Source organism: Morone saxatilis, unplaced genomic scaffold (genome assembly GCF_004916995.1).
Source record: "Morone saxatilis isolate NCDOM2014 unplaced genomic scaffold, NCSU_SB_2.0 Contig3, whole genome shotgun sequence".
Lineage (NCBI taxonomy): Eukaryota > Metazoa > Chordata > Actinopteri > Moronidae > Morone > Morone saxatilis.
Window position 1 is genome coordinate 18,995,430 of NW_023339873.1, and position 11,273 is coordinate 19,006,702.

General features: G+C 39.9%; 2 protein-coding genes across 2 annotated transcripts in view; one reads left to right on the top strand and one right to left on the bottom strand.

Annotated features, from left to right (window-relative positions):
* Positions 1–513: 513 nt before the first annotated feature.
* On the bottom strand, positions 514–5,926 carry brms1la (BRMS1 like transcriptional repressor a). The gene is made up of 9 exons (XM_035674016.1): positions 5,780–5,926; positions 4,649–4,807; positions 4,309–4,399; positions 4,065–4,192; positions 3,893–3,972; positions 3,547–3,643; positions 3,357–3,446; positions 3,137–3,201; positions 514–3,031 (listed from the first exon to the last, which is right to left on the bottom strand). The coding sequence occupies exons 2-9, from the start codon at positions 4,785–4,787 to the stop codon at positions 2,933–2,935; spliced, it is 789 nt and encodes a 262-aa protein (XP_035529909.1). The 5' UTR covers positions 4,788–4,807; positions 5,780–5,926; the 3' UTR covers positions 514–2,932.
* A 260-nt stretch (positions 5,927–6,186) lies between these two features.
* The window catches only part of ralgapa1 (Ral GTPase activating protein catalytic subunit alpha 1), a gene marked incomplete in the record, with an annotated part of 55,530 nt that continues 50,443 nt past the window's right edge, over positions 6,187–11,273 (top strand). The window contains 5 exon segments of the mRNA XM_035674017.1: positions 6,187–6,670; positions 9,462–9,572; positions 9,721–9,770; positions 10,412–10,469; positions 10,958–11,001. Coding sequence (XP_035529910.1) covers positions 6,565–6,670; positions 9,462–9,572; positions 9,721–9,770; positions 10,412–10,469; positions 10,958–11,001 — 369 coding nt within the window.

Here is an 11,273-nt window from a genome sequence, read left to right on the forward strand (position 1 = left end):
ATAGTTATGCCTTGGAGGTCCAGCTCAGCCCTTTAGTATTATGCACCTGTAACCTCTTGAATATTTCAGTTTTACTAGGGAGAGTGGAAAAAGCAATGAAGGTGCAAATTGTGCCAGCCAGTGCTTCCAACAGCTTTGAGTGCATTAGTGGGATGATGAGCAATGTGCCATTACATCATCTGTCATTGATGGTTTTATACTCTCTGTGCACTCACTGTGTGGTCAGGGTTGTGTTAGGGAGATGTGCATAATGTACAGCATGTTCTTTTTGATCAATAGTCATTTTATTAAGAATATTAATATAATCAGGTGTTAAGTCCTCTTAGATCTAGGCAAGTTTCGCCTCTTTGTCAGTTCCTGTATCAGCCACTATTTACTTCCGAGCTGTGAAGCACTCAACAAACGCCGTTAGAGAAAGCTGCTAAATATTTCATTATTAGTGAAGTTATTGCCTACAAAAAGCAAGGGCTAAAAGATATAGAGGCTCCCCTTGTTCTTCCAGTACATTTACTGTAAAGCATCAATGTGCTCACCTAAGCCTTACTGACAGTGTCTTCACTGCTATAAAAATACAGATAACAAGGCACCACCAAGTACTTATAAAACAACTTTTAATTGTAAAAACCACCCACATCATCAACAAGAAAGACACAAATGTACCTGACACATTATTTAACACCAATTGTTAAAAAATACAAAAAATATTGATCTGAATTGAATACCCCCACCACCTTAATCTCCCAAAAACTCTTTTTTTTAATAAAATCAATATTATTAAATTGCAGTTTGTTCATCTTCCTTTATAAACAGTGGGTTGCATCTGTGATGATTCAGTGGCAGCATATGACTGGAAGGACATAATCACAGTAGGCTTTTAAAAAAAAACTCCTAACAAATCAGCACTCTTGTCAGGATGGTCATTAAGATGGAAACATTTTCATGTTCATAAGTAATAATGCAAACGTGGATCTTACTTTAAAGACTGAGCGACAGAGAGAAGAGGTAGATGTGTAACAGAATGTAACGGTAATACCTGTTGAATAAGAACTGTAAAGGGATAGCTTGGCATTCTCATTTTCCATATGTTGTTTGTATTACATTCAGTTATTAGAAGATCATTTTGTTCATGTGGTTACATTGCATTATTAATACGGGTTTGCAATTGCGATGAAAGAGGGGAGAAACTGACATTACTTGATAATCCACATGAAAATAACCAGCCATGTTAACAAAAATATACGATTTTATAAAAGAGTTTGGTGAGGTCAGAATGCATAAACACTGCATATGATCTAGATTAGGATCAACTGAAATAACCCGTTTTTGCAATGCTCTTATCATCACTTATCACAAACAGAGCTGGTTATATGAGGAAGTCCACTGGTAGTTTGAAAATCGTATGTTAACGCCTAAAATGTCAGTGTACAGTACAAATCTAATACCTCCTTGAATTTGGGCTTTAGTTGGTTTGGTTAAATTTCTGAATGAGCTGACTACGTGTATGTCGGTCTTGGTCACATATGTACACACAATCTTGAAAAATGTTTCCTCATCTTGCATTGTAATTACAACTATCAGTGAGTTTGTCTCAAACAGAGTCACAGCAACAAACTGCAACTCTTAAAAATACAAGATGCACCCCTGAAACAAGAGAACTGCTTTTCCACTAGAATATGTGCAAAAATGACAGACAAATACAGATTTGACTGAACTTAACCTTAAAGGGTAGGCACTGTGGAGTTCGGGATGCTCTCTGAAAACAACAAAAAACTGCACAAACTGTCTCATCACCACCAAACTATTCAAAACACCATAACAAAAAGCAATGATTATTCTCATGTAAGACATTTAAACTGATCCACATAAGTCTTTCATGGCACAATCGACGAGGTTTATATATAAACCAGTATTTCCTCATGTCATTGGAAGCTTTGTCGATATCCTTTCATTAAAAATCTCTGTGTTTATGATTACACACAATGATGTGGAGCCTGTGAAATGAAACCCTCATTGACCCTCGTCACAGACCATTTAAGGAATGTGACTTACTGGTTTGAAAACTCCATTAAGGGAAACCTTGGAAAAGCTCCAGTATCGAAAAAAATATTCCATTATAGATGTTTGCAAAGGCTCTTGAACTGTGGGTGAATACAGTGCTGCGAACAATTGCAAAAACACCCTGTGTGACTGCTTGCTTAAAAGAGGCCATATCAGATAACGGAGCTTGTTAGCTGTAAAATACAAACAGAACACAAGCAGTCACATGACACCATTTTAGCTATGTGAACACACCAGATTTTACCAGCGCCCCCACCAAACACTAGATTCTGTGAGGATTAAAAACATTAATGTAGGTGGTCTGTGGACAAGACCCAAGTGGACTGAAAATCCTTTGCCAAAATGTGATACCTACTTTGAAGACAAACTGTTGTGATCTGATGCTCAGATGTAAACATAATTTCATTAGTTTTAGTGTCATTTCTGTATGAATTACATTTAATCGTATGTAATGAATACTGGAATGAGTTTCAGCGGCTTCAGCAGACATAGGCCTTTAAAACACTATATAGCTTGATATCCTAATAATGTATATGTGGTGTGATATTGGAATTTAAACCTTTATTTGGTAATAACTGTCTGTTAATAGGAAAACCTTTTCTTATCTCTCCACTCAGCAAACAGAAACCAATACTGATACAGAAAAAACCATCAGCCCAATTCTGATTGGAAGTACTGGAAACATGAAACAATGCTTATATTCCTGTTTGTTCTTTAAAGGGAAGCAAACCCTTGAGTCCTTATTGTGTGTGCTTGTTGGCACAAGAGGCAGCTTACTGACTGGTGTCGCTGTTAGCTGAGGTGTGTAGTGGATTGTGGGAAGAGTCCGAGAAATGTTCTACTATGTGTGTGTTTGCGTATGTGTGTGTGTTCCTCAGCAGTTGAGAATGGATCGGTTTCTGTCTGGTCTGAACGGGAACACTGAGCTGTCGGGGTCGGCCTTCCCTCTGTGGGGACCCAGTGTGGCCACGGCCTGGAAGACAACACACATACATAGTGGTTAAAAGACGCGCACACACACACACGCCACCAGGGGACAAAGAAACAGCTGTGATTTTCAACAGGCACAACTGCACACCTTTCTGATAGCTGTCCAGTCCTCCAGGATGTCCAAGTCAGGCAGCATGTAAACAATATATGGGCGTGAGCAGAGTCAAGGACAGTACCACAGGGCAGGAATTCATATCTGAGGACACAATCTTGAAAGCAATATTTGGGATTTACAGAAGCAGTAAAAGTATAAATACTTAGTGGTATGAATATGAACAGTAACAGAGGTATTAACAGTGGAAGGATATCAGACACCACGGAAGGTCGTCTCCTCTTCTTATCTGGACTTAAAGCATCTCTCCTCTTCTTCCTTCCCGATACCTCATCATTCCACAACTCTGATAGACAGGCACACAGAGAGACAGACAGATTAAAATGCTATGTGCATGAAATGAATACAATATACAGAGCTGGGTGCTTGTAGTGATCTTGCGTTACCTGATGTAATATCTATGCTGTGTCTGTCTTCCTCCAGTCTTCTGATTTTCTCCTCCAGTTCACTCTGTACTGTATCAAACAGCAGCAGCTTCTCACTCTGCACACACACACACACACACACACACACACACACAAAAGAATAGACATTATATTAGTAAAGACAATGAGATCTGACATACAAGCATGCGTCCCAATATGTTACATATGCTGCTGCCAATTACACAAAGTAAATATTTAGGACTCATAAGATCAATGACTCTAAGGAAAATATATCACTTTCACAATAAAAAACAAAAATGATTGATTGATGAAATGGATTAAATTAAAGTGTGTGTGTGTGTATGACCTCCCAGTGCTGGCACGCTGCCTGGGTCTCACACTCGTACTTGTTCTTCACAGACTCCAGACACAACTCTCTGTAGATACCTGTTATGGACAGAGGGAAACACATTATAAGAGTGAATCATGGAGGCAAGAATGAGTAAGCCTCTGTGAGTGTGTCTGTGTGTTGACATTACCTGCCACCTTGGTGCGGACCTGCATGTTCTCCAGCAATACTGCCAGAGGCTCCAGGTATTCTGCCGCCCGGCCAGCCTCAACCTCTGTCAGCTTGCTGTTCACCTGACTGAGACGCTCACGATACAGCCTGCACACAAACACAGCTGTAACTACGGCCGTAGCTAGTTCCTATGAATTACCTTTTCATGTCATGTTTTTTAAATTTCAATGTCAGAGGGTAAACTTGACTTGTTTCAGTCTTACTGGTCTTTGAGATCCGTGAACTGTTTCTCCAGGTTGGACATTTCATCCAGACACTCCACCCTCCTCCGCTCACAGTCCTCCTCATCCATTTCTGGAACATGATAAAGACACACACACACACCTCGAGGTTAGGTAATATTAACAAAGGAAGCTTCTCAGGAGACATATGGGAGCAAAACACATATTTCTGCTAGGTTATGCATCTGCCAGCCATAAAATATTTGCAAATGGGAAGTCCAGTCAAAACATACACTGAAATAAAGTTTATTTTAACGGCAGCCATCAACATCATTTGAAAAGGGCTGTTTTTCTCATTTTCTACTGTTTCAGAATTTCTCACCAGAGCTGTCTCCATCCTCAGAGACAGAGGAGGTGTCAGAATCCTCCTCCTCTGAGCTGGACACCTCTTGCTCCTGATCCTCCACCTCCATCTCCTCGGCTGTGTTCTCCTTCTTCTCCCGGTCACGGTGCACCGGCATGGCAGCAAGTCGACCTCAGACTGGTAGTGTTAGATAGAAAGACAATGTCAGGCTCCTTTGGCAGTTCGACCTACAACCGATACAGTCTTTGAACGTATCACTTGACTCTATTTGTTTAGTTTTGGGCTTATAGATGATAAAAAGCTAAAATATTTCATAGCATGTCTGCACTACTTCTCCTAGGGATTATTAGCAGATCTAGAGAGTCCATAATACATATGTTTATGATTACTGATATTTTCCATCGTGTGATGTGTAATTATACCTGCATGAGTGTGTATTAGTTGAGAAGTGACTTACACTTAATTAGAGACAAGATTAAACTTGTTTGAACATTAAGGGCAAATTCCTCTCTCGTCACAACTATTGTTCCATTGATGCATTCTTGTCATATGGGCATGACAACTGAAATTGCTTGGCAGTTTAAAATAATTACAAATGACTTGTTGGTGAACACATTAATTGTGTTTCTTTCACTTGATAGTATAAGAAGAAACAAAAAGTAAAACCCATTCTTCAAGTATCAGTCCATTACATCATTTGATATGTAGTATCACCATTGTAGTGTAGAATGAGTATTGGTGTTGGTAGCCATATCAATTATATTCCTAGTAAACGATGTTTTCTTTATTTTTTTATTTTTTATCTTTATCTATATATTTATAGTGTTTCATTTTAATAAATTATTCTTGAAATGTCGTGGGAAATACCGTTTTACGTCAATGAGCATCCCTAAGAAGCCCTATTGGTAAATGGCTTTATTATAATGCTGAGATTAATTATTAAAAGGTTATTCATGCAAATCAATTTTAAGTGACAAGCAGGTCTAGCTGTTTGTTTTTTTTAATCATTAAACTATTCAAAATAAATAAGCACAACACATCAAGTTAGCATTGGGTTAGCATGTTAGCAAACCAGTATAGTTCAGTAGCAAGGAAGCACGACTTGTTAGAAGAATTAACAAGGAAGCTTAAAACTAAATCATGACTCACAAGATGAGGAAGTGTGGGACGTCTGCAAGAATGCTGAGAGGATAATAATTTTCAAAGAAAAGAAGCTTAAACTTATTTTTTTTTTCTCGGTTACAATTTCTCTCGTGTGTCCCAGCTAAGCTAAAAACAAATCTCACTACGGCGCTCTTATTTGTATAGGGAACTGTAGTTTTCTGCAGACATCGATAAAGGGCTAACAACCAGACGTAAACTACGTTACCCAGAATTCAGCGCTGTAGCTTGAGGCGGAGAACAGAATTCTCGACTGGTTTTTAAAACTTTACGCCAGTAAATTGGAAACGTGTCAGAAGTATAACACAATTTAATAACAGTCGTATGTGATATATTTTAAACTGAATAACAAAAGTTTTCTTATTGTTGAACTATGTTGGCGTTGAATTTCTCTGGTATCCATTATTTTGTTTTCCCTCCCCTCCGCCTCCGCCATGATGTTTTCTAAGTGAACAGCCGAGCTGGTTTAGCCTTCAGGCTGCGGACTGTTGTGGAAGGGAGGTGCGATGGATGGATGCTTTGCCCCGCTACGTTTTTCCATATTTGTCTTAGGTTAAACAGAATGCCTCATCTCCGACAGAATTTACCTCTCGTTATACTCCGCGCTGTTGCGGAGGGCTGCTAATTTGCAGCGCAGCGTTAATAGATGATCCAGGAGCAACGATTTTTCCTCATAGTTTGAAGATTAACGCTAGCTGAGGCTGTTTAAGTGGCTACACAGCTAGCCCCTCCTTGCTGTCTACCATCGCATTCTTGTGTCTTTTGCCCCAGGAATGTTTTCCAAAAAGCCTCATGGAGACGTTAAAAAATCAACACAGAAAGTGTTGGACCCAAAGAAGGACGTGTTGACGAGGCTGAAACATCTCAGAATTGTCATTGGTAAGTTAAAACATCTTTAACAAGCAGTTAACGCTTCTACGTGCCAGTCTGTGCATACAGGGAATGCCACACCAAAACTCATCTCGAAAATCACGAAATTTAAAGTTTGATCGCTTGTACACAGAAAAGCTGCCTTTGAATGACAAACTTTAAGATCCTGTCAGATTTTGTAGTGTCCACTCACAAATTCGGCGCCTCTCCTATAGTTCATTGCAAAGCATTTGATCACCTGTCATACATGTATACATTCGTTCATCATCTTTAAAGTTATTGCTCTCTTTTCGATCGACCTCTGAATGACTGTGAGGGCAGTAATTCCCATTGTGCATACAGGCTGTATCCGCTGTCAACAACATCAATTGAGTTAGACGAGTGTTTTCAGACGTGCTGTGTGTAAGTGGCAAGTCAACGACACTGTCAGATTTCTGATTGGAGTTTTACTGAGGGTCTGCATAGAGGGGTTATGCTGTGTTTTTACTACCGTGTGAGAACATGTGTGCATGAAGCTGACTGCATGACACTCAGGCACAGTGATGCTACACGCTGGTCGTCAGGCTGTTGTGATTTATCCAGGGGTGTGCCAGACTGTTGGACAAAGACCAGCGCTGTGTGAGAAATGCTGAGTGTTAAGATGTGTTACAACATACCACCAACTGCAATGTTTTGAGGGCGTGGGAGATTAAGGAAGACTACAGGGTAATGGGTATGATTGAGTGTGTGTGTGTGTGTGTGTCTTCACTGACACACACTTTCTCTCACACATGCACACATACACACTGACCGGAGAGGGAAACAGCCTCTACTATTTCCTCTCTATGTTTCTATACAGTAGCTCAACTTCCTGTTTCTATTGTAAGAGCTACTGGGCTGTGTGTGTGTGTGCGTGTGTGCGTGTGTGCAGGACAGAGAGAGCAAGGGTGTGCCCCCTCTCTGTGCTCTTTAGGGAACACAAGACCTTGATAATAATCACAGCACACAAACACACTTGCAGTCACATTGTTTGAGAAGGAATGCTCAGACAGCCGAACAATAGCTAACCACGCAGTTTTAAATCATCATGGTGCCAGACCGCCACTCGAGGAGAGTGCGTATGGGCGCTATTAGTTGCAGCACCAATAAGAATTGATACCTGGAGCGGTGCCACTTCAGAGAGCCAGCAGGCTAAATGATATACCTCGGAGCAAGAATTACTCGTCCATGTTGCTGATGTTGTCTGTGTAGCCAGCATTCTCATAAAAGCTGACTTCAATTGAGCAGTTTTTGTTAACCTAAAACAAACCCTCACCTAAAAAGTGTTTGCCTTGGCCATCAAAGGAAACAGAGAGTGAGCACTAAGAGTTGTTTTTCTAATAGAATAGTTCATATCTGATGGTTCAACAAGAAGCTATTTCATTGCTTTGCAATCCCTTTGATGCAATCGGGTTATTAAGTAACTGTTTGGGCCTGTTGTTGACGTTGGACCAAAAACAAATGACATACCTCAATGTTTTGTAGAGGATACTGGCTTAACCTTGACTGCATTTATATAGAAGTTAATAATCTATCATGGTCTAAATCCGCTAGTAGTGTATTTACAAGCTGCTTAGTTTAGTGCAATTAATGACAGAAAATGCCGCCTCCATATTGCGTCAGAATGTCCTTCCATTATTTAAAGTCAAACTAAGTCTTTCTGATCCTACCATGAGGGTCCCTTGAGGAACTTGTTTTACTTAAACATTTGCAAAAGCACTTCTAAGGTAATCAGAATGTGCTGTTTTTCTTATTCAGAGTATAGCTGTGGTCTGGGTAAAAACAGAACCCACATCAGGTTATTTTATTATAGATTACTGGTTCACACTTGTTGACTGTGACGTACACCAGTAGGTATCTGGTCATCGTATACTCAAACATTTGAGGTCTGAACTAAAATAGCATCCAGTGCCACTATACCCAGTATTGAAAGCGACTAAATGATTTGCTGTACATCAGCTTTGGAGATGGCGCATGCAATCAGGTAGTGTTCAAAAATGTCAGTCCCCAGAGGAAGAGACAGACAACCACTCAGCCTGACCACTAAGACCTTACAAGGGCAACCACTATGGCATAGAACACAGACGGCCTCAGTGGGTGTGTGTTTGTGTGTGTGTGGCAGAGCTCAGCTTTAAGTATTCATATAAACAAACCCAAAGACTATCACCAGAGGCTCCTCCAAGAGTGTGTGTGTGTCTTACATGCTCACGTATTTTCTTTCAGTTTTGACCCTGAACTATGGTTGTGGTTGATTTCTCAGTGTGAGCATGTGTTTTATCTCTGCATCTGAGTCAGTGTGTCTCCTCCCCAATGACAGCCGGTGGTGTTGAGATTCAGTCCAGAACACATAAAGGTAAACTTCACATCCTTTAGAACAGTATGTCTGAAACTGTAGCCGGGACTCAGACTGGGCTGTGAGTCTTTTCTGTTGCATATTTAGAGAGCCCAGATGCTGCAGTGAGGTTATATTACTCAAGCTCATACTTCCTGTGATGAAAATTCAGAAATCGGTGGTCTTGACAACAGGGTGTCTTCTAATTGTTATGTGTTGAGACTTCTAAATCTAAAATATTTAGATAGAAAATGGACAGAGAAGAGCGTATGACTGGTGCAATCGTCCATTTCAGAATCACAGTACTTTGTTGTCTCCAACTCCAACCTTGTGAAGTTGTCTCCATTTCCTCTGATGTATTTTTTATTTATTTTTTTGTGGACAGTTTTGAGCTTGCGTGTGTGTGTGTGTGTTGTGTGTCTCAGCTTTATTTCCCCTGTCATTTTCCAGAAAACGCAGAGCCTTCAGAGCTGAAACAGTTCTTCGACCTGAACTACTCTCATATCTACTATGTCTTCTTTGAGAACTTTGTCACCATTGAGGTCAGCCTCAAGCAAAAAGGTAAGTTTTACTCGCTGTCTACATTAACAACCAAACCATTAAGATGAGCTCTGATTGGTCTGCTTTCACAGGGTAGAAATAAAGAAAAGCATCATTGGTATTTAGCCAGATCATTGTGGTTTCTTTCACGCTAATGTGTGTGTTTCAGGTCACAAGTCTCAGAGGGAGGAGCTGGACTCCATCCTATTCATCTTTGAGGTAATAAAACATTATCGGACATTTCTAATTTAAAATGGAAATCTAGAGAAAACTGACACTCTTCTTACTAAATACTTGATTGCAGCTGGACTAGAGAATGGAGCTCTGACATTATGTGAAACTAAATCACTGAAGTGCTTGTGATTCCATGCGCTCTAGCTTTCCGTAGGTGGTCTCAGTCTGTACCGCACAACCAGCCGGCATTGACCTCAGACTAAGACCACTGGTATTTAGCAACAACACTCAGAACTGGGTGGTGGTGCTTAGAGTGGCCAGGATAAGATAGCAGACTCTGTATGTGTGTGTTACTGACCTTTATGTGGCCCTTCGCAGACTTTAAATTCAGAACAAGGCTGGGCAAAGCACAAGTCCAGCGAGTACTTGGATAAAAGAATGTGTTTAATATAGGTTTAGTTTATCTCGACAGTTTGTCTTCATATACAGTAGATCTTTGGTTATGCTGTACATCTTTAGTTAAAAGTATAATAATAAGTAGTGTAAAGTATAAGTAAAAGTATATCTTCTTCTTCTAGTTGCCAAATATATATAAATACAACAAACTTTTCATAACACATAACAAGTCAAACGTTTCGTAACCAATAATAATAATGTTCTCAATATCTGAATATTTTTTTCTCCAGAAAATCCTCCAGCTCCTGCCAGAGAGAATCCAGAGCCGATGGCAGTTCCACAGCATAGGTAACTCACACAAAACCACCCCCATCCCCTTTCTTGAAGCGCATGTTACAGTAAATATGTGTGCAACAGATCAGATTCAGATCGTCCCAGCAAACTATGTGTTCCTGAATCAAGTTTAACCAGTTTTGAAGAGTGGGGCCACATGCTAGGTTATTTCATGTAATGTCAGAAACCAACCAGCACCAGAACTTTGCTAAGAGAAGAATGCATGGCATGGTGCAGTGCAGCTGTTCTCCTCCTATCCGGCATGTATTTTTATTAGTGCTGGGGCTGTCAAACTGTTTATCTTCACTGAGGATCAGAAGAGCAAATGGCCTTTTTTCTTGGCCTGAATGGGTTTATCAAGATTTATATACATTTTGCAAATGCTTTTCTACTTTTTTGCAACAAATTCAAAAGTATGTAAAATTTTATCAGAGCTGGCCAACCTTAAGTCGATTGTGCACTGCAGTTTGAAATGCTCAGGCTGACATGTCTTTCTCTCTCAGGGCTGATCCTCAAGAAGCTGTTGCACACTGGGAACTCTCTGAAGGTACTGCTCTGATTCGCTGTTAACTCTGTGTCAACCTGTCAGTCATTGTCCCTGTCTAAATTATATGAAAAGTGTTAATCAAAGAAGTAGGTGTATCGTTTTGCCTCAATAAATTCTGAGTGCATTAATTGTTCAGATATTCGTATCATTACTGTAAAAATTAGACAAAAGTCAGCTTCTATTGGCATTTATAATACATTTTTGAAAGTATTACTGATTATACTGAAAAATGGTGCACATTTTTCAGTTTGTGCGAAATTGTGTGTATTGCT

What these genes read in the sequence shown, in the direction of transcription:
- brms1la (XM_035674016.1), bottom strand. Translation starts at nt 4,787, where the DNA reads ATGCCGGTGCACCGTGACCGGGAGAAGAAGGAGAACACAGCCGAGGAG. An exon ending in TTCACGGATCTCAAAGACCA is followed by an intron (nt 4,193 to 4,308) that starts GTAAGACTGAAA and finishes GTTTGTGTGCAG; the next exon opens with GCTGTATCGTGAGCGTCTCA. An exon ending in CAGCATAGATATTACATCAG is followed by an intron (nt 3,447 to 3,546) that starts GTAACGCAAGAT and finishes CCTGTCTATCAG; the next exon opens with AGTTGTGGAATGATGAGGTA.